The sequence below is a fragment of the Limanda limanda genome, chromosome 13 (genome assembly GCF_963576545.1).
Source record: "Limanda limanda chromosome 13, fLimLim1.1, whole genome shotgun sequence".
NCBI lineage: Eukaryota > Metazoa > Chordata > Actinopteri > Pleuronectiformes > Pleuronectidae > Limanda > Limanda limanda.
In genome coordinates, this window is record NC_083648.1 from 11,659,662 (window position 1) to 11,682,325 (window position 22,664).

Genomic DNA, 22,664 nt, shown 5'->3' on the forward strand with positions numbered 1-22,664 from the left:
GTTTTGCTGTTTCTAATTTTAGCACAGAACTCGTTGCTCGGGCCGTAGTCGGTTTAAATATTTTTTTGTTTGAAGAAAAGATTAAATAACACTTTCGTCATTCCCTGGAGGAGAATTCAGTAAATCAGAAGCACAAGAATTAAACCAGGGAAAGAAAGAAATAGAGACCAGTACAAAAATACTCCTGTAAGCAAATGTAGAAAGATACAGTACCTACAAATCTGTGTACATGTCTAAAGCAACATAGTAAATGTATATAAATGGTCTGTATTTATATATCGCTTTTATAGGGTTGTTGACCCACTGGTTTGAGGACGACCTGCTCTACCCCCTGAGCCACAGCAGAAGATATACATATACCTTCCATATGTGTCAAAATAAAATGAGTAGAAGTGAAATAAGTGTTTACATTTCTCTCTACACACTTCATTGCTGCTGATTCTCTTTTACATGAGCATCACATGTGCGTCTGTGCCACTTGAAGCATGACCACAACACGTGCAACTACAACAATCCCTTGTTATTCGTCTGTTCTGGAAATTGTTTTGCTGTGAAAAATAGAACGACCGTTCGTCTTGCACCCACCGATGTGCATAATCATGAGTTTCTGTGCTCTTCACACGGATGGCCAGTGATCCCATTACCGCCATGGAAACAATAAAGGGTGACGAGAAGGCGTCCACGGTAACGCTGCTAAAATGAACTGTCATCCTCTAATGACGGTTATATTCGTAAAGCCGCCTTTTCGTGCCTCTGCTCGTTGTCCCCAAAAAGTGAGTGATTCACCTCGTTCCCTAAAAGTGTGACTGATCTGTTGATTTAGCACGGCATTGTGGGAACCATCACAGTGTTGTTGTAAGTTAAAATCTCAAGACCATGCATGGGATGATGAAAACAGTACAACAATCAGTCAGTGTTCAGCAGCTTTGTTTTATATGCTTTAAATTTAACCTGATTCATTTTGATTTGTACGTTTACTGATTTATTTTCTCCATGTAGGCGTCTCCCATACTTGGAGCCCCCCCTTTCTGTTGCATCCATCTGTTCTTATTTGAACTGCACTGTATGTGAAATCTGGTGCAGCTTGATTGAACTCTACTGAGTGCCCTTCTTGTTAAGTGTTCTCTCTTCTCTTCATCTTTTTGATGGGCAGGAGAATCACTGCCGCAGGATTAAGATCTTGGGCGACTGTTACTACTGTGTGTCTGGACTGACCCAACCCAAGACCGACCACGCCCACTGCTGTGTGGAAATGGGTCTGGACATGATTGACACCATAACGTGAGTGGTCCCATTTTGAGATGAAACAGTAATGTATATATTTTTCTGTGAGTGAAGGATTTAAATCATCATCCCGAAAGAGATGGAAAAAACAGTTTTGTATTTATTTTATTCCATGACGTCCTTTGAGCAGTGCCTGAGCAGCCTGATAGCCATGTGTGCTGTGAGGGGATTCTAACACCGGACATTTGAGAGCAGAGCTACAGTTGGCTGACAGAAAAAATTTTGGATTGGAAAAAAACCCGATTTCATTGAACTTGAATGTGTTTTCTCATAATTTGGAAGAAGGAAAAACAGGAGCAAAAGAAAGTAAGACATTAAGATGCAGCAGAAGATACAACCAGATACTTTACTGGAAGCCTGTTAATTAAGATCTATGATCAAGATAGACTTTACTAAATTACTAATTTAAAAAATGCTTTCTTTTGTTCATCAGTTTTGGTATGTTAGAGCATAGACTAATACAATAGCGTGTGTCGAGTACTTATAGTTATAGATTTTACATTATTAAATATTCATGATGTTGTCTGTATCTGACATCAGTCATATCACATGAAAAATGTATTCTAATAGTTAATATTCTGATGATAGATCTTTGTCTTGCTATGTTTGTCTTTGGCTCTTCTTCGAACAGGAACATTTATTAGTAGCATATGTGCAAGTTTTTAATAATGTCATGATTTTTGGTGTATAGATATAGATAAGAGATATAAAATACTCAATCAATAATATATTAATGTAGATATTGGATGATAAGTATAAGTATAGACATAGATATATCAGATATCCATTTGAATATATATAGATAGATATAGAATTAGGTATATATATAGATATGGATTTAGATATGACCCCACTCCAATGCTGGTGTTCTGCCCCCTGCAGGTCAGTGGCAGAGGCCACAGAGGTCAACCTGAACATGCGCGTGGGCTTGCATACAGGTCGGGTGCTCTGTGGAGTGCTGGGCCTCAGGAAATGGCAGTATGATGTCTGGTCCAATGATGTGACCCTGGCCAACGTGATGGAGGCTGGGGGACTACCTGGGTAAGAACCACCTCACATGAATACTGGCCTCAGCAGCTCTGGATGACTCTTCTACAGTGGAGCTCTGGAAAAAATACTGCCCCTCTATTTGGAGGCCTACTGAAGTCTGTAATGGTAATACAAATATATCACCAGTTTGAAAATACACAGAATCCATTGAACAATTTAATCTGGACTCCTGTAAAAAAAAAGACATGGAGGCCTCTGTAGAGAGGACCTGCTCCTAATGTAAATATAAGGTACCTAAATATGAAGGGCCCATTCTAGGGTAAAGAAGATGGACATTTTTACAAAAACATCACAAGGATTATTTCATCCAACACTCATTTAACATTTAAGTTTATATATTTGAATATTTGAATAAATGCCTAGAGGAACAGGTTTTGAGAACTTACTTTGACAGTCTCCTGTTACACAGACTCTTCTGTTGTGTTGTGTTGTGTGTTACGCCTGCCCTGTCTGTTTCTACAGAAAAGTCCACATCACCAAATCTACACTGGAGTGCCTGAATGGAGACTATGAGGTGGAGCCTGGAAACGGCCACGAAAGGAACCCCTTCCTCCTGAAACATGAAATTGAAACCTTCTTTATTGTGCCATCTCACCGACGGAAGGTATCGTAGTGTTGCTGTGTGCCGAGCAACCGCATATTCTAACTCCTGCATGTATCTCTATATAAGAACAGCATCCGAATCAGACATATGTTTGGATGAGTCCTTGCCCTCAGCTGAACCTTTTAATGTGTTGACTGTGTACTGTACACATTAACAAAGCTTTTGTAGTGCGTATGCTAATCCATATTATTGGACCTACTATGTGTGTGGTCAATCATAGAAGGCTAACCATAGGCTTATCTTAACCAGTCTTCACCTCTATGCCAACATCTAGAATACAAACAATCCTTCCAATAGAATCATGGTGTGGCCACAGCATCTAACATCACATGATGGAGCTCTCACGCATTTGTTCTTGAGCTAATCTCACTTCCAGTGTGTAATGCATTGAGCTGGGCGATAAAGAGAGAGAGAAAAACAGCCTGTAGCATCTATCATGTCAAATCTGCTCTGTCCGAGGAACTTACAGAGATATATGTGTGTGTGTGTGTGTGTCACTGCACATAAACACGGACACCTCCAACCAGATGTGCCACAAGCTGCTGGAGAGGGAATTTCTGTCTTGTCTCTGAATCTATTGGGTTTCCTCTCCTCTTCTTCTACCTCTCATCTCTTCTCTCATCACTCTTTCTCGCAGCAGGTTCCATGTTATGTGAGATTATAAGAATCGCACATAGGTTACGAGGATCCCAACGTGAACCTGTGACATCACAGTGGCGTGTATTTTTTCTTTGATATGCGGGACACTCTGCTAATCCTCTTAATAGAGCTGATGGTTTAGACTTCATCAAAGGGCTCATGGCTCAGAGAAAGATGTGCCCTGACTAAGCTGTGTTGGATGGGCTGCTACGCTCCCCGCTATAGTGTCTTTAATTATTCCTGCTTAGGGACACACTCGCTAACTTTGCTGTTTAACAAAACACACTTTTCGCACAACAAAACACACTAATATCCTCAAAACTTCAAACATATGTTAATCTTGATTTTCTAAGATAGTGTAACGAATGAGAAACAAGGGCAGCAGAGTGATGAATCTATTAAAATCACCCAAGGGATTGACCTCATTCTTACCACTTTACAGTTAAATTCCTGAACCTGATAATAACAATGATTGCATGCGAGTGTGTGTGCATGAGCATATGTGCACGTGCATGCTGTCCAGTGCCTGAGTTATACACCCTTACATAATATATATATATAGCTGTGTGGGATATCATGACTTAATCCTTGTTCCCGTTTCTTATCTGGTTGCAGATATTCCCAGGATTGATTCTTTCGGATATAAAGCCCGCCAAAAAGATGAAGTTCAAAACTGTGTGCTACTTACTAGTGCAGCTTATGCACTGCAGGAAGATGTTCAAGGCTGAGATTCCCTTCTCCAATGTCATGAACTGCGAGGACGGTGATAAGGTAGAAAAACCTCAGTGTCTGTGTTGACGTTTCCGTGTGTGTTCGTGCTGTGATTTGAATAGAGGCTATGATGATATATAAAAAACTCTGGATGTCTAGAGGTTCCTACAATAGTGAAATATTAAATACCTGTTTGAATTTAAGTTGTATAGACAGTGTTGATCTGTTAGAACTGTACAGAAATGATTAATTTATGTAATCTACATTCTTAGGTGCCTTTTCCAAAAAGCCTCATTTCAAGTTATGCATCGAAGTTTCATTGAGCTTAACATCAGGACTCTGACTCGGCCTATTCACAATGCAAATTTATACAATCTTAACATTTGAGCTTCAGCTCCACAGAACATTGTTCCAACAGAAAAGAGCAGTAGACGTCTAAAGAGGAGAAGTAATGTGTGTTCCTTCCCGGTTCAGTTGCTTTCTTACTGTTAACTCGTGGATATACATTAGACGTTAGAATGTGCAAGAAAAAGTCACATGTTGGTGTAACACTACTTGAACATTGCACATTCTTAGCAGAAATCTTTGCAGTTGAGTTCTTCAATCTATAGTGTGTTTTTTGGATGTTGTATAGATTCTTGTTTTTCCGATGTGTCATAAATAAGCTGAATGTGCTAACCACAGTGTCGGAGATACTAATTCAAGTTTTGCAGGAATTACAGTCGGGGAATAAATCCAGTGTGTGGCCCTAACAGGATGTACAGTATACTAAATCATAAGAAGGTTGGGGGGGTGACGGTGAGAAGTGTTCAGAGCGTGCAATCCTATCAGCTGTGATGACCTCAGTGTGTAGCTCATGCCAGAGAGCAACATGCCATTTCCCTAACATATACTGTCAGTGGCAATCTGGGTAAATGTCAAAGAGCTTATTTGACCTTGTGTGCCTGGAAAGAAATCCTGTGGCCTGGCAGCTATACAATGCCTGCACCAGCTATTTGCACAGCATAGCGTGTGTGTTTTTGTGTGTGTGTGTGTGTGTGTTTCCGTGTGTGTGTGTGTGTGTATGTGTTTGTGTGTGTGTGTTCGTACATTGTAGAGATATAAATCAGGTTCACACCCTCACATATCAGGGAGAAAAAAACTTCTCACTTAATGTCAGGACATGACTTCTCTTGCTTCATCCAAAGACTGGGCAGTTGATATGGCCAAAGGCAATGCACTGGCCCACAGGGTTAGGGTTATGGGGTTAGGTTTACGATTAGGGTTCTGCTATTATGTCAAATGATTAAAGATACAGGAACCCACCATATTGGATTATTGCCTGAAGGTGCTGGTGAACAAAAGATGATTAAGTTAGGAGTTACTTGCCTTCACTGAGTCTTAAACAGGCAACCACATGAGACAGGTAACTGAATCGAGGGGTGTGGGGTAAATTCCTCAACCCACTGAGAGTTAGACCTGATTGACTCGTAAAAAGAAACAATACACCACAGGGTTAGAGGGTTGGTTTGGGGACAATTTAAGAATCAAAAGGAGCCTGGGCGATAAAGTCCATGTTGTATCTATAGACCAGGACTTTAACACTGGACTCTAAGGTCGAAAGCCCTGTACTGTTAATTCACTGGGATGTAACTTTCAATACATTTTCCGTTGTGATTAGTTTTCAAAATAATCTACAGCAGTTTATTCTAGTCATGTGGATTCATCAGATTTCTATGACTGTCCAGGGTAGAAGAAAATAAATAATGATATTTCTATATCTTTCATAAATTTACATGAAACAGACCTCTGTACATGACAAAAGTACATGTTCTCACCACCGGGTAGTGCTGCAAACCAACTCTTGCTTTCTGTCACAATGGATGATTTTAAAGTGTAGGAAATGCTTTTCTGCTGTGGCGGCTGGAGATTAATTTTCTATTTTTGTAATTTGTGCTATATTGTGTTTGGGTAGGGGGTCTATTGTCCAAATATTTAAATCTAATTAACAGGTTATGGAGTTTTGTTTTTTTTAGGGCTGGGCAAGTTAACTCGTTTTAATCGAGTTAACTCATCACTTATTTAACTCAGACAATTATTTTATCTCGCATTAACTCAGGTTTGATTATTTATTGTTTTATTGTGAAAGTCAGGCTTTTATTTAGCGAAAGTCTGTTGCTGACTGCTGCGGAACCGGAAAAAAGAAAATAATTGGCGGATAAACAACCATGGATAAGGGTACGGAGCTTTTACATGGCCATTTTCATTTTAAAGTTCTTCCAGACGGCGGAGTCGACAGAACCAAAGTAATTTGTAGCCACTGCCAAGGTGAATTTTCTTATCACCGGAGTACTTCCAGTCTAAAATATCACCTAAATGCAAAACACACAGTTGATATCAGCAAATCACTCAACGAAACAGCGAGCGGAGCGAGGCTTCGGCAGACTACGCTAGACGCAGGGAGGAGTATACATTTTTCATAACGAAGAGGATAACATTAATGCCCTGGCAGTGGCATTGAGCTTTAATTTTGTATTTGCTTTGATAACATTGTTAAGTTGAGATTTACACTGAATATTTTATTTAACTGCTACTGTATTAAATGCTGATGTTAAAAGTGTTTGCACAACAAATGTTATGGCACTTTCGTTCATATGGCAGAACATTGAAAATAAAATTGCGCTATACACTACTTTTTAATTCATTATTGGATTTTGCATATACAAATGCGATTAATCGTGATTAATCAGGGAAATCATGCGATTAATCGCGATTAAAACTTTTAATCGTTGCCCAGCCCTAGTTTTTTTTCTATAAGGGGAAATGGTGTTGTGATTTTGAAAAGCCGGATGTAAAATTTGGGTTAGGGTTTACTCCTAAACCGAGCTGCAACCCGAACCCTAATCGCAACCCTAACCGCGAAACTAACCCCAACCCAGACCCCAACCCAAGCCCCCAGCCCCAAGCCCCCAGCCCTAACCCCCTCATAGATGGTACCAATCGATCGGGCGTTCCTGCATTAGTGGGGGTAGAGCCTACTCCCAAGTCTCTACGACATTCACCCACCCTAACCCTAATCGCAACCCTAACCTGAACCGCGATTAGGGTTGGGGTGGCCCCCTCAAGTTTGCATTATACCAGTAATGACAACATCCTCACAGCATAGACAGGAGTCAGATTAGAGTAAAGTGGTGAAAGGAACAGGGGTGACAGGTGAAGTCATATACACGTACACCTTCAACTGAACGCTAGATTTACATTCAGACCACACACACTCTTCAACTGTGTGCGAAATAACCAATTCAAGACACGACTTCGGAGCAATATGAGGGACAGATGGGATGAATGAGCAAGATTTTGCAGGAGACTTGTCTATAATGTGTCCTACATGTTGAGCACAATACACACCATAAGTAGACGTCATATCTGCAGGCCACTGCGATGCAGCCTAATATAGCATGACAGTTTGAGGGAGGCTGGGAGAGATAAGGGATGGAAATAAGAACAGAATGAAAGAGGAAAAACAACGTGGAAGGAGGGAAGAAAAACTGCAATAGGAAGGAAAGAGGAAAATAAGGAAGAATAGATAAGAAAGAGGAGTGAGAAAGAATATGTAGGTATGTAGGTAGGAATGAAAGGATGCACGGAAGGAAATAATGAATGTATGAGGGAAGGAAGATTGGAAGGAAAGTGTGGAATGAAGTTATGTAAGAATATGTGGAAGTGAATGCATAAACAGAAGTGTGGAGGTAGTTATAAGGAAGGAAGGAAGGACAGAATTTAAGGAAGGTAGAAAGTGTGGCGTAGGAAATGAGGACTAATACATGACAGATTTAGGGGAAGTAATAAAAGTAGAAAGTAGGAATTTAAGAAAGCAACGAGAGGATGCAGGATGTAATAGAAAAAAGTCAAGAAAGGAGAGAAAGAAGGAAGGAAGGTAGGAAGAAAAAAATGAAGGAAGTCAGTGAGCCGTACACATTCATGTCATGTCAGGGACTCACAAACACTCTGATGATCCTCGCTAACACTTCTCCCCCTACAACACAATTCACCCAGCATGCTCATCACTTACATGTACACACACACAAACACACACACATGTTACTGCCATGTTAACTCTGTGGCTCTGCTCCAGTGCGCAGTGTTTTCTCAGTTTGTCTGCTGCACACGCTCAGACACAGCAGGGGGCCTCCAGTGATTAAGTGTGAGGGCGACGTCCTGATTTGAAAGTATAATTATGTCCCCGTGTTTATTGTTGTCTCTCACTCACCCCTGTTCCTAATATGATAATTCTCCAGTGGTGTGGAGAAGACAGTGCGGCGGCGTTTTAATCAACTTCTACATTTTCACTGAAGATCTCTTCTTCTTCTTCTTCTTCTGACAGCGGAGGGCCATGAGGACGGCGCCGCAGAAGCTGAGGAACCGTCCCAACGCCAACCAGGCCACCGTGGTCCAGAGCAGCCCCAGAACCCGGGTCAACCGCTACATCGGGCGGCTGATCGAGGCCCGGCAGACCGAGTCGGACACGGCGGACCTCAACGTCCTCACGCTCATGTACAAGTGCTCCGAGCGTGAGCAGAGGGTGAGACACACGAGCCGCACGTTGATATGGAGCCTCTGATTGATGCTCTGTCACTCACTGGTCTCTCCTGTGGCGTCACACAGTACCACCAGGTTCCGGATGAGTACTTCACCAGTGCAGTGGTCGTCTCTCTGGTCCTCGCTGCCTTGTTTGGCCTTGTCTACCTTCTCATCATACCACAGTATGTACAACAAACTCTGCTATCTTCATCCTCCTCCTCTTCTCTCTCTCTGTCTCTCTGTCTCTCTCTCTCCCTCTCTGACTCTCTCTCTATCCACTCACCTCTTTAATTGACTCTTTTCACTTCCACGGATCCTTGACTTTCTAACTAACCCCTGCGTCTCCCTCTCTCACTTCTCTTTTCCACTCAGGGGCACAGTGATACTTGTCCTTCTTGTCTTCTGCATCTGTTTCCTAGTAGCTTGTATCATGTACCTGCACATCACTAGAATACAGGTAAACAGAGATACTTTCTTATCGTCACCTTTCGCGAGGGAAAGTCATTCTTTTATTTTTCGAACTATTGAAAACGTCTCCATGAAACTTGGTGGAAGAATGCAATACGGGTCTGGGAAGAACCCAGATCAGCGGTTCCAGGGATTTTTACATTGTCAGACATCAGGACATCTTTTGACATTTTCCTTGATTTTTCAGAGATTAATTCATGCGTTTGATGACAAACTTTGTATAGGGGAATAATATTTAATGTGCAATTTGGAGCAGATCCAAATAAAAATGTGGATCTGGTGAATTTCAATGTGGTTTAATGAGGAGACTTGGAGACTAATTACTTTATATTCTCGTAGCAAATTCTACTCATGAAATATTAATCCTTTAACAATGTGGTCCTTCACAGAGCTGGGACGTTTAATCTCACTCTTCGTTTTAATTTGTTTTGTCATTTTTAATTCATTTTATATCACTTTATTTAATTTGCTAACTAGTTTTCATCATCACAGTCACTGTCTCTGTTCTTTACTCGCCTTACTGACCTCATACTACCTTTTGTCTAACTGCGCATCATTGTTTGATTTCAAGCCTTTTTCACTCGTTCTTAGTCTTGCAGCTATTAACATTTTGTCATTTGCCTTATATTAACATATTAAAAAACTCTAGAATGACACAGTAGAGCACATACCTCTACAGTCCTGTAATGAAACCACATCTAATTTGACCATACAGATTTGATTTGGATCTACCCCAGATTCCACACACATATCACCAAATATCATTCCCCGAATTCCTCTTCAACAAGATTCATCAATTACTCCCTTTGAAATTGGGAAAAATGTCAAAAAACACAATTTTGTTGTGATGAAACAATTTCACCCTTAACCCAGATCTGCTCCAAAATGTCCCATCCTTCCGTCAAAGTTTCTGGAAATCAGTTTTTGCATAATCTTCATTGTCTGTGATAATACATTTCTTCAAAAAAAAGTAGGTTTGTATCTTCCTGATTCATTCTTATCTTCCATGACCTTTGTCTCAGTGTTTTCCAGGGTGCCTGACCATTCAGATTCGCACTGCCCTCTGTATTCTCATAGTGCTCTTAATCTACGCTGTGGCCCAGGCCTGTGTGGTAAGTGGGAAAGGCAACAGCAAAAATGTCATCTGCTACAAATGACCAACCTTACTGGTCAACCAGTAAGAAAACTCATATTTTGAGCTGTAATTCTTTCTCCTCCATCTTCCTACTCGTCCCCATCAGGTGGGCTGTATGCCGTGGCTGTGGGGCAGTGCCAACACCAACAGCTCCATCCTCATCATCGATGACATCAGTGGCGCCAACCACACCATGGCGGAGCTGCCTTGTGAGGGTGCCCGCTACGCCTTCCTCTCCTGCGTTGTGGGCACCCTCACGCTGGCGCTTTTCCTGCGGGTCTCCTGGCTGCCAAAGGTGGCGCTAATGCTCCTCCTCGGGGTGCTGTATATCACAGTGTTGGAGCTCAGTGGCTTTCGTGGGAAGGAAGGGTGAGGTTCCCTTGTACACACACACACACACACACACACACGAACACACACATTCAAAAACACTTTGACTTGACTTGACTTCCTGGAGTTATCACACACATGACACATCCCATTGGAGCTTTGACTTGGGCAGGATTGGGCATCGTACGAGAATCAGAGTAAATGATTGGCCATCAATGTCAAGCAATGGTTTCCTGTTTGTTTAATGTACAGCAGGAACAGACGAGTGTTTACAGTACATGCGCTGTGTGTGTGAGGGTGTGTGGAGGAGTCTTTGCTTGTCTTCGGCCTACACGCTCATTCATTTCCCAGCCTTTGAAGAAGCACATGTGCTCATCATTAGTTCCGAACCCAGAGCTGGACAGGACACAGTGGGCCGGATGATGGGAGAGCGGAGTCTCAACTCAGCACCGAGAGGCCCAGTCAAATTTATTGGATTCCAGATGATCAATTGGGCCCCTGAAAAATCATAACGCAAAATTTGCTAAGGTTATGAATATATCAAATATAGGTTAAGAACAGTTATGCATCAGTAAACAATATGACATTGTGCAATCCAATATTTCACATAACACTTTCAAGCTCTTGCATTTCATTTGGTGTTTTATTTTCATGCTGGCCCCACAAGAAAAATAATTTTCATGATTTTAACAAGTAAAATTTGACTCATCGCTGCTCTCGACACCGTGGGGGGTCCAGTGCAACCCGCCTGTGTAGTGCTCTGTGTGGTCCAGTCCCTGATGCTGACGCGTGTGTTGGTCTCTCTTCCACAGTGGGGGGTCCTTCCACATCCGGGGCTATGAGCCCATCCTGTCTCTGTTGCTCTTTGTCAGTGCCCTGGCCCTCCACTCCAGGCAACTCGACCTCAAACTACGCCTGGACTTCCTATGGGCTGTGCAGGTCAGGAAGTGTGTGTCTCTATGCATGAGTATATGAAGGAGGCTTAAATCTCATTATTATTGTGTAGGTTTTAATAGAATAGAATTACAGCTTCGATATATCCAAGCGCTTGGGTTGTGTAGGAAAAGGATTTGTATTTATAGGCTGCCAGCTGTCTGTTCTTTGGCAAAAGCAATGGTTTCGTTTGGCATCTAAAGTGTAATAAAAGGACTATTTTTCACAAGTGTTGAAGCAAAAGTGGAATCTTAAGATATTTAACCCTTTAGCTAAGTACCCAAGTGTATTGATATCCAGCTATGACACAGACAATCCATTTGTGAGGCTCGTCACGTTTTTTACTGACCCCGTGTGGTGGAAATGTGGAACTGGAACAGGCTGCAGTGCTCAGTCCTTTGTGTGTGTGTGTGTGTGTGTGTGTGTGTGTGAGTGTGTGTGTGTGTGTGTGTGTGTGTGTGTGTGTGTGTGTGTGTGTGTGTGTGTGTGTGTGTTTGTGTGTGTGTGGTATGGGCTCCCAGGCGGAGGAGGAGAGAGATGGCATGGAGAAAGTCAAGCTGGACAACAGGCGGATTCTCTTCAACCTCCTGCCCGCGCACGTGGCTCAACACTTCCTGCTCTCAAACCCCAGGAACATGGTGAGCCTCGCTAATAGACAGGCAGGCAGACAAACAGAGAACCAGGTAGATAACTGGCAGAAAACACCACAGAGAACGGAGGAGGCCTTTTATCCCACTGTACTGTATTCTCCCCTCTTTTCTCCTCTCAGGATCTGTACTATCAGTCCTACGCACAAGTGGGCGTTCTGTTTGTCTCCATCCCAAACTTCAACGATTTCTACATCGAGCTGGACGGAAACAACATGGGAGTGGAGTGCCTCAGACTCCTGAATGAGATCATTGCAGACTTTGACGAGGTAGAAAGGCTTTTTTTTGCGCTTCCGGGTTGTTCAGTTGGATCTGCTGTGTAGTTCTGTATGTTTATTTGAGTGTCTGTTTTCCAGCTCATGGACAAGGAGTGCTACAAAGACATAGAGAAGATCAAAACCATTGGCAGTACATACATGGCAGCTGTGGGCCTTGTCCCCACCATTGGTACCAAGGTGACCTTTTACTTTACGTAAATTTTGATCGTACATTATAATGAAGAAACAAGATACTAACCGATCATTGTACGTCTACACTTTAGGCCAAAAAATCTGTTTACGACCATCTCAGCACAATAGCAGACTACGCCATTGAGATGTTTGATGTTTTGGATGAAATCAACTACCAGTCATACAATGAGTTTGTCCTGAGAGTGGGTGCGTCTAATCTTCAATCACAAAAGAAACTATGACACACCTGATTTTAAAGTGTTTTGTATTTGTTTAACACTTTCTGGTATTTACACAGGTATCAATGTCGGCCCGGTGGTCGCTGGGGTGATCGGGGCACGGCGACCTCAGTACGACATCTGGGGGAACACGGTGAATGTGGCCAGTCGCATGGACAGCACCGGAGTACCGGGAAAGATACAGGTGACCAAAAACACCTTTAATCATCACAGCAAACCTGCTACAAAGTGCAACTATAGGATAAGAATTTAAAAGTTATTTTTCTTCTCAGGGTTAAAATACTGTATAACTGCATAATTTTCTTTTCTATGTTCCAATGGCTCAGATCCACTTAAAAAAAGCAAAATAACACCCCTGTGACGCATATATATATATTTATATATACTGTGAGAAAACAGTAATGCAGAATACTGTGGGCTGCATGTTCTTTTAGAGGGGGACTATCAGAAGATCAGCCTGTTGGCTGCGTTAACATGAGGAATGTGAAGCCTCTTGTTAAATTATTCTTATGCTATAGTTTCGGTCTCACAAAAAAAATATTTTCAGATAGTAGAGGTGGAAAATTGAAATTAAATCTATTTGACCAAGGACACATGATATTACTGTCAAAGTTTTTGGAAAATAATAAATATTGATGACATGTCTGTTGGGACCTGGCTTTGTTTTAAAACTATTCTTGATGAATGTGAACATTTATATATTTCTCTCTTTTATTTCTCTTATATCGCTTTCATTCAGGTGACAGAGGAGGTCTATCGCCTGCTGAACAACAACTACGACCTGGTGTGCCGCGGCAAAGTGAGCGTTAAGGGCAAAGGTGAGATGCTGACGTACTTCCTGGAGGGGAAAGTTCAGGGTGTGGGCACAGCCACCGTCTCTTCAGTGATGCGTTCCGTCAGCTTGGCTCGTCGCATCCACTCCTGTGGGAAGACGAGCGTCCCGACCAATCTGGGCAGCAACTCCACCGCCAGCCTGGCCGCTCACGCCGGCGTGGGCAGCAGCAGCGTCCAGATGAACGCCGCCAGCAGCAGCAACAGCCAAGTGACTTGTATCCCCTTCTCCAGCGTGCCTGCAGTGGGCGAGGAGGACGAGGAGGACATTGAGGTGACGGGGATTAAGATCGAGCCTGTGGCCGACGCTGCAGATGTAGCTGTGTAGGGGAAAAAACAGGGACTGTAAACCGAGCAGGAAAAAAAGGGAAAGAAAACCCTGGCTGGAGGCCGAGAGACGACGGGGCTGTTCAGGTATTTCCTTTAAATCCAGAGCTACTGGCAAAACCCAGAATATGCTCATTCAGGATATGAACTTTCAGAGAGATGACGTGGTGATACAGACAATCATACTCGCTTTTAGGGAAGACAAACGAGGAGTGAAAGAGAAAGATGCCCACAATCTCTAATCTTCTTTTTAACATTTCTATACCAGATAAATAGATGTGTGGTGTCGCTGGGTTCCCTCAGATCCAGGTATAATGTGCATCTTCATTTTATATATTTATATTCTACATATTCCATGTGCAGGGGATATGTGCATTGATATCCTGAAAAAAAAAGACTGATCATGCTATTTGCTTTTGCACTGTCTTTCTGATTATGCCAAGGATACATTGCGTAAATTACGGTGTAAAATGGTGTTTTTTTTCACGGTGGGTGTAAGCATGCATGTGTGTACCTGTGAGCCGGTGTGTATGCATGTGTGGTTTAATTCTGAAATTGTAACGAAACAGCACAAAGTACTTTTTTTTCTACTCTGAGCTCCTTGGATGAAACAGGCTACCCCCCCCCCCCCCCTCCTCCTGAGATATCTTCCCCGTTAATAGTGCATGACTTTTAAAAGTTGACAGCCATAGTGACTCCAAGTTGAAAGAAAACCAAAGTAACTGAGCTTTCAAAGATCTTTATTTTGTAACCCCTTTACATTGCCTCACCATCAGAGAGAAGAAGAAAGATTTGGCCGTAGGTTGAACACGTTCTGCACGTTGCTCTTTTAAACGCCATCGGAGACTTTAAGTGTCTTACTTTGCCCTGATTCACAGAGAATGGTGGCTTTGATAGTGAAGAGGCAGCAAAGGTCAAAGGTCAGTGTGAAAACCTAAAACAATATTTTACTATTTGGACGTCAAGATGGACAAAAGCTGATATGCAAAGACTGGACCAGTGGCAAAGGATTGATGAGGAGGACCATTACATGTCTATGTATAATGTGCATTTATCCGCAGAGAAGAGAGCACATCCATTACTTGAGCACACACACACACACACACACACACACACACACACACACACACATACACACACACACACATTAAGCACACAACCTCCTGAAATGCACACCCCTCGTCCTTCACTCACGGCCTCTAGACACGATTTATGTACATTCACATATTCCTCCCCCTCTGCAGTGTCCGGCTGCCTTCGTCTTTCAGGCAAACGTAACCTCCCCCCCCCCGGCTTTTTGCTACAGTCCAACTGAACAGCTACAAGCTTTAGCGCCTCTCTCTTTCAGATACAGCCTCAGAAAACGAGGGGCTCTTCAGATATCCTCTTTATCAACGTATATATACATTAAATATATATATATATATAAATATATGAAACTTTGACTTGATCTGCAAAAGTGTAAATACACAATGTTTCAAGTTTTCTGCCTTACTCAATAAGCTTACCGTGATTGCAACCTGCCTTTTTAGATATATTCACTTTGATATGCAGATCATACTTTTTTTGTAAATAGCAAAGAAGCTGTCAACTATGTTGTATCTTGTACAGTTTGAAGTTGGGTAATTGAATATTTTGTAATAAAGACAATATTGGTGTATAAGATATCACAGTAGTACTGTGAATGTAAAAATGTTAATATTTTGCTACCGGTATATAAAGTACAGGGTTTTAAACAAGAGGAATATGAGAATTTCAATATGAGAACCTGAAAGACAATATTTGAACCATGTCCTCACGCACCACAAACCTTCACTGGGTAACAGATATTACTTTTTACGGGTCATTTTCTTCGTTAGTTCCATTCCATAAAATTCAATTTTTCACACTTAATTTTAATGGCTCTTTAAAAAAAAAAAAATTCTACACAGCCAATGATGGCAAACAGGGACAGGTTTATTATACCAATCAATATACTGGTCAGGTAAATGTCGACATGTCACAAACACTGAGCAGTGGGCAGGGAGTGTGTGAGGGGTTCCCTGTGACAGCTGGGTCAATGAATGCCAAGCTCACGCCACGCTTCAGTATAGTATAGTTTGTTTTTTGGGTTTGGAATAAACATTTAACAAAAAAACACGATGTACTGATTGTAATGTTGATTTATCCTGAGGGATCAGCCCTCACGACCTCAAACTAAAGTTGACATTTAGCCGTGAAGGGAATCCAAGGTAAATGTTCACAAACAACACTCCCCCTGATGTCATCGGGCTAAAGGGGGTCACGATGATTAAATGAGCTTGTGGTATTTCTTAATATCTACATTAACATTAGAGCAGATTTTTTAAAGTCGAGCAAAGGGTTGAGTTGTTTTTGATACTGCTTTAATAGAGCTGGAGGAAACGAGACCCCCCTTGGATTTAATCAAGCTGCAACCAATTTCACACACCTTGAGAAATGAATTATTCTCTGAGAAAAACACTTTATTTCACAATGTTTAAGAAAAGGATACATTTATTGGGATCTTCCCTGACCCGTATTCCACCGTTCGACCCAGTTTCGTTATAATATGGCTGTTTAATCTTGCTCACAAACCAAAGAGACGAGGGTGAAAACACAAGAGGTAAAAATATAAAAAGAGGTAAAAGCAGGTCAGGCCGACTCTAAATTGAGCTCTAAAAAAAACCCTGATAAAAACATTGAGTTTCATCGAGTGGTGAACCTGAACAATAACTTGTTAACATTGGAACAGCTTTAAAGATGATATTTATTACAATAGAGGTTTGAAATTGTTGAACCTCTGGATTAGGTTACACGTCTTCGCTTCGGTGGAAGTAAAGAAACAGAACCAGCTGTGAAGTGTGTGGAGTTCAACCTCTGCACCTGATGTCAATCAGCAGCTAATGAAAACCTGACACTGCAGGATCCTCACGTCAGCAGAGAAATGGACGCTCAACAGCAGAATGTAGGTTTAACTCCACTGTTTTTAATACAGGAAATGTTTTATTCAAATACTTTTTCAAATATTGTTATTCAAAAATCTGAAAATACCTCCTTAAATGGACTTACCGTGCTAATTCTCTATGTACTTAAAAATGACCTGATGGAGCAGAGGCCTTATCTGGAGGCTATCCAGGAAGAGTCGGAGCAGGAGGATGAAACTGGAGGAAGCAGAACAGAAGAAGGAGAGGATGATTTTCTAAGTGAAGTGAAGTTGGAGGAGGAAGTGGCACAAGAGGAAGAGGAGGAGGAGGAAGATGATTATGGTGTCCCTCTGAGGGTTCTGAGACCCAGGCGACTGGCTCGCTCCCTCAGCCCAGAGAGTTTCCTTCGGTCGCGCTCGGCCGACAATCTCCAGGGAGACTTGGAGAAAAGCTCCGTGTCAGATGCAGTGGATTTAAGTGATGAGGCTAAAAGTTCTTGGCAGATAAATTTCGGAAATGAGGAACAGGCCATCGGTCGGGGCCTCAGAGTGAAGGTGAACGTCTTTGTCATATTTTCCATTCAGAGGAAATATTCAAAAAACATTATCCTCAGATGACAACATAGTGATCTGTTGATTTTTTTTATAATCTCCTCCAAGAAAATTCCAACACCTGAACCATCGGTGCAGAAAAAGACAAGGAAGAAAAAACGCAAGGGGAAGTCTCGATGTGTGAGTTTTAATTTCAAACAAAGAGTTCCCCTCTAAAAATATTGACGATTATAAAGTATATTGAATTTTTTTGTTTTTCTAAGCTGTTTCCTCCCTGGGTGGTGAAGCTGATGTTCAACATCGAAGAAGCAACAACTCATCGACTGGTGGTTGAGTCACGCTCGTCTTCATCAGGGCTCAGGAGCTAAAAGTGATGAGGCTCTGACCTGAAAAACACACACACACACACACACACACACACACGCACACGCACACGCACACGCACACGCACACACAAAACACACCATGTGAAGGGTGAGCCTGGCCTGAGAGTAAAATCTATCAATGAATAAAGATTAAGACAAACTGGTTTCATGACAAAAGTTCACGAAGTTCACTTTCTATCTATTCATCACTTTGATGTATCTTGAAATATATCGTCCTGATACTTCTGGCACGAGTGCGACACCTCAGTTCATCAGACCTACAGAGCACATTAATAATAAATGTTATATTTCATTTTCTCTGCCTCGAGCTCCAGTCTGAACCCGTTTACCTCTCTCCCAATGGCTGGGCTTTGATTCAAGTGCCTGAGTAAGAGCTGTAAGAGGCCAAATCTCTCTCTCACTCTCTCTCTCTCTCTCTCTTTCTCTCTTTCCCCCCCCCCACACACACAGCTGTATCATATATATAATTTTGTCAGAGCAATTAGTTTATCTCCGCTGGGTGCAACTTGTCTTTCAGTTTGTTGGCAGTCAGATAATGTCTTTATTTAAATTAGATTCTTTTTTTTTTAACATTCTAAATGGGGGCAAATTTTTTCAATGTTTGACTGGTAAAAACATTAAAAGTCTTTGGGAGAAATTAACTTGTGTCCAGTCAAATTGTATTTTTTACATATTGACCCTGAAGTATTCCCATCCTTTACTTGAGTAATATTAGGAATAAAATATTGCAAAAATACAAAAAAAAATATCCCATCATGTTCTGCAAAATAAAAAGTTTACACAAGAGAAACTTCTGTAAACTCACTAACTATATGGGTCAAATGAATGTAAAAAGTACACGTAAAGAAATTGTTATATGTACTTGTAAAAATACTTGCTTCTCAGAAGTAAAAGTAGAACAACATCCCTGAATAAAGAAAAAATATTATTCAGGCTTTGAATGGAATTTTGTTAATTTATCCTTTTATTTTTTAATTATTTATTCAATTTTTATTGTGTTTGATTTAATGCTCTTTTACCATTTTTTTTACATTACCATAATTTTAGTCCAAATCCTTTTTTTTCCACCTTTTTGCATAATTTTATCTTATTAATCTTTTACTTCCATGTTTACCTGCCTGTGGTGTTTCCTCTTTTTAAATGTGTGAGGTTTACGACGTCAGGTCCTTGATGTTGTTTTGCTCAATGGATGGATGAGTCTTTTATTCTCTGAAGGACTTTGTGTCACAGTGTTTGTATGAGAATTGCTACACAAATAAATTCTGATTGATTGATGTAAGTCGTCATGTTAGAGTCCAAACGCCCACATGACCAACAGCATCCCGGACCTTGACTGACCCTGGATGAGGAAACACAGGAACACACTCATCCTCCCACACATGCTGCATGTGGCTGTCATGGGTCCTTCCTGTTATCAATACAGCAAAATTATAATACTACATCAATAAATACTTTAATTGACCCTGAAGACTTTATTGGCTGTAGCATCGTTTCCTTGTTGTTACATGTGTGGACCTTTCTGCCCAAAAAACAAAGATATTATGAAATCCTGGGGTCATATTGAGTCCATAGCCACGAGTGTGTGTTTAAGTTTGTAAATCACACATAGTGTACCAATGCATTTGGCATTAGATAGTTATGACAAATACTACACTAAGGAAACCAGCATTTACTACTGTTCTTCGGACAAACATGTTGTGGTCCTAGCAGAGCGATTCCATAATGTCAGGCTTATGCAATGCTGACGGTAAATGACCTTGTTTATCTGTCTACCTGATAAGACCAGCGTCCAGCAAAGAGACAGGATGGACAAATAAGGTGTTTGTGTCAAAACAGTGTCAAAGCACAGTTTGAGTCCACATTACTTAACTGAATAAGTGTTATTTTGACACACACGCAGTCGGATGTTTCTGTCATCAGCTGTTATTCTCTCACAGCCTGTTTCGTTGGATGTTCCTAATTATCTACAGCTTTACTGATAAAGTAGGATCTATGTGGCTGTTTTGTCACAACCTCGGAGGTACAAAAAGAGGAAGATCAGTAATTTGGTCGCTCCCAAAAAAACAGGGTTGTTTTGATGTACAATCGCTTTATGTTCCAAAGTCAATATTGACAACAGACCTCGTGAACCTGGATCTACGCACGTCGAGCGGGGTCATCCTCCGTTAACAGCGGCTTTGTGCAAAATATTTTAGATCTGCAGCCGCTGTCAATCATTAACTCCCCTGGAGGCCAGATGTCCACATAAATACTGCTGGTTCAGAGATATCACGTTAGAAGGAAAACTACAGTCACACAGAGCAGCTGAAAAGAAAGAAGAGAGTTATCCTGCAACCGAAGATGCCTGGATTATATGAGAAGCTGACGTTTGTGGCAGGAGTGGCCCTGGCGGTCCTGGCCCTGGCGAGGTCTTCCCCATTAGTGGGCCCGGAGCCAATCCGCTGTGCCGCCTGCACGCAGGAGAAGCTGAACGACTGTCCCGCCGTCCCGGCCGGCTGCAGCCAGGTGCTGAGGGAGCCCGGCTGCGGCTGCTGCATGGCCTGCGCCCTGGAGAAGGGAGCGTCCTGTGGGGTTCACACGGCTCACTGTGGCCAGGGCCTGCGCTGCACCCCCAGGCTCGGTGAGGCCAGACCCCTCCACGCTCTGACCCGGGGACAGGGGCTCTGCACTGAGGACATTGGTCAAGGTAATAACGTTTTTTACTGTCTCTGCATGATAAACACAATATCCAAGGAGATCTAAAAAGAAAAAAAGTACTTTAAAAACCATGGTAGAAAATATTCTCAAATATCTATTTTACTTGTGCAGAGTTCACGGAAGGAGACCAGGGCTCCCTGCATTACCTGTTGGGTCTCAACCTTCCCTTCGACCAGCAAGACCCTACCGAGGGCCAAGAGAGCATCAAGGCCAAGGTCAACGCTATCCGCAACACACTGGTGCATCAGGTGAGGAGAGACCCCATGAGGATTCAAATATTTATACCTTCCATCCAGAAGAGGGAGCAATTGATTTTGAGGGAATTATATATTTATTAATTCTCTCCCTTATCTTTTCTTTTTCTCAGGGACCCTGTCACGTTGAACTCGACACGGCGCTGGACACGATCGCCAGCTCTCAGCAGAAACTGGGAGAGAGGTTCACCACCTTCTACCTCCCCAACTGTGACAAGCACGGCTTCTACAAGGCCAAGCAGGTAAGGAACTGGTGCTTTCACAAATCAAATTCAGAGACTGTATCTGAAGCTCAACAGGTGATTTATTTGCGTGGTTTCTCACTCCTCTGTTCCTCCTTCAGTGCGACTCGTCTCTGGTTGGACCTCCTGCTCGCTGCTGGTGCGTCTCCTCCTGGAACGGGAAGAGGATCCCGGGGTCGAATGACCTGCTCGGTGAAGCAGAGTGTCATCAGGAAGTCACCCTCTGAAGGGATTGACGTCTCCACACGCACCCAGATGCATACAGATTAATTTAATATCTGCATGCAGCCACCTGGAGAACTGACTTAATTTTATTTACAAGATGCCTGCATCAAAACTTATTTATTCACTACTTGTATATTCTTCTTTGTCTTATCTATTTTTGTTTATTTTTATATGTTTGCCTGTTTGTTGTTTTTTCCAGTTGTAAATAAGGCAACACTGTATACATTTGAGTTTCTGACTAAATAACTCCATTGCTCAAAACCACAGGTCCGCAGCTATGCCAACAGTTTTCAGGATCAGTTTTCTTTTTTCATTCATTCAAAAACCATACAGCCGTTCATTCATTCAACATGTTGACATTGTCTGGATGTATCTCCGTTGGCGTTTCCTCAATGGGTATCAGTGGGATACTTAAAGTGCTGTAAGCATGTGTGCACAGTGGTCAAGCACAAACATTTACGCATTTGTCTACCTCTACTGGTCTCTACAGGTTCAGCCGGTTTAACACTGAGGTCAGCTCATCGACACTTTCTTACCTTCTTATTTGTCTTTAAGGTCATCAAGGGTCATTTTCATTTGCCTCTATTCTTTTATTTATTATGATTTGTTTGTGTTTATGCTTTTGTTTGTTGTTAACGTCATGTAAAGGGGAATGACAGGTATGCTGCTATTCCATTATTGGATTTGTTAAAATAATGCAAATATATATATATATATACTTCTTATTCTGTGGATGTGCATCAAATTAAATAAATTATTTATTCACTATGGCTTGTGACTTAATGTTTTTTTCCTGTGCACTCCCCCCAAAAATCCCTGAATCATTTTATTCTGCCTTTATTAGGTAAAAATAGAGCTTTGAGGGTTGCATTGAACATGCAAACAACATATATATATATACCAAGGGAAGGGATCGGAATCATCACAGGCTACACAGAGAGTTCAGAGATAACGGCTCATGACCTTTATCCCAAAAAAACAAATCAGCTTATGTAAAGTGACAACAGAAACAACAACAACAACCTTCTTGCTTCCTCTGGCTTGAGATGCAGCATGAAAAATAAAAAAAACTTTATATGCACTGTCGTGTTTGAGCTGTCGTCCAGTCCAGCAAAGTGGAGTTCATAGTAAGGCACTGCATGCTGTACATTTTCTGGTTTCCGTGACCACACACAAAC

General features: G+C 41.8%; 2 protein-coding genes across 2 annotated transcripts in view; both read left to right on the forward strand.

Annotated features, from left to right (window-relative positions):
- LOC133018305 (adenylate cyclase type 1-like) overlaps positions 1-14,208 on the forward strand; it is a 33,892-nt gene extending 19,684 nt beyond the window's left edge. Inside the window, exons 5-20 of the mRNA XM_061084625.1 lie at positions 1,154-1,281; positions 2,167-2,325; positions 2,797-2,938; positions 4,193-4,348; positions 8,652-8,849; positions 8,933-9,030; positions 9,221-9,305; positions 10,339-10,428; positions 10,558-10,820; positions 11,594-11,720; positions 12,236-12,397; positions 12,484-12,630; positions 12,718-12,816; positions 12,903-13,017; positions 13,109-13,233; positions 13,789-14,208. Of these exons, the coding sequence (XP_060940608.1) occupies positions 1,154-1,281; positions 2,167-2,325; positions 2,797-2,938; positions 4,193-4,348; positions 8,652-8,849; positions 8,933-9,030; positions 9,221-9,305; positions 10,339-10,428; positions 10,558-10,820; positions 11,594-11,720; positions 12,236-12,397; positions 12,484-12,630; positions 12,718-12,816; positions 12,903-13,017; positions 13,109-13,233; positions 13,789-14,208 (2,514 nt within the window). The remainder of the gene's footprint in view (positions 1-1,153; positions 1,282-2,166; positions 2,326-2,796; positions 2,939-4,192; positions 4,349-8,651; positions 8,850-8,932; positions 9,031-9,220; positions 9,306-10,338; positions 10,429-10,557; positions 10,821-11,593; positions 11,721-12,235; positions 12,398-12,483; positions 12,631-12,717; positions 12,817-12,902; positions 13,018-13,108; positions 13,234-13,788) is intronic.
- Positions 14,209-20,334: 6,126 nt separating this feature from the next.
- Positions 20,335-22,256, forward strand: LOC133018306 (insulin-like growth factor-binding protein 1). The gene is made up of 4 exons (XM_061084626.1): positions 20,335-20,754; positions 20,877-21,013; positions 21,133-21,261; positions 21,363-22,256. The coding sequence occupies exons 1-4, from the start codon at positions 20,409-20,411 to the stop codon at positions 21,486-21,488; spliced, it is 738 nt and encodes a 245-aa protein (XP_060940609.1). The 5' UTR covers positions 20,335-20,408; the 3' UTR covers positions 21,489-22,256.
- Positions 22,257-22,664: the final 408 nt, after the last annotated feature.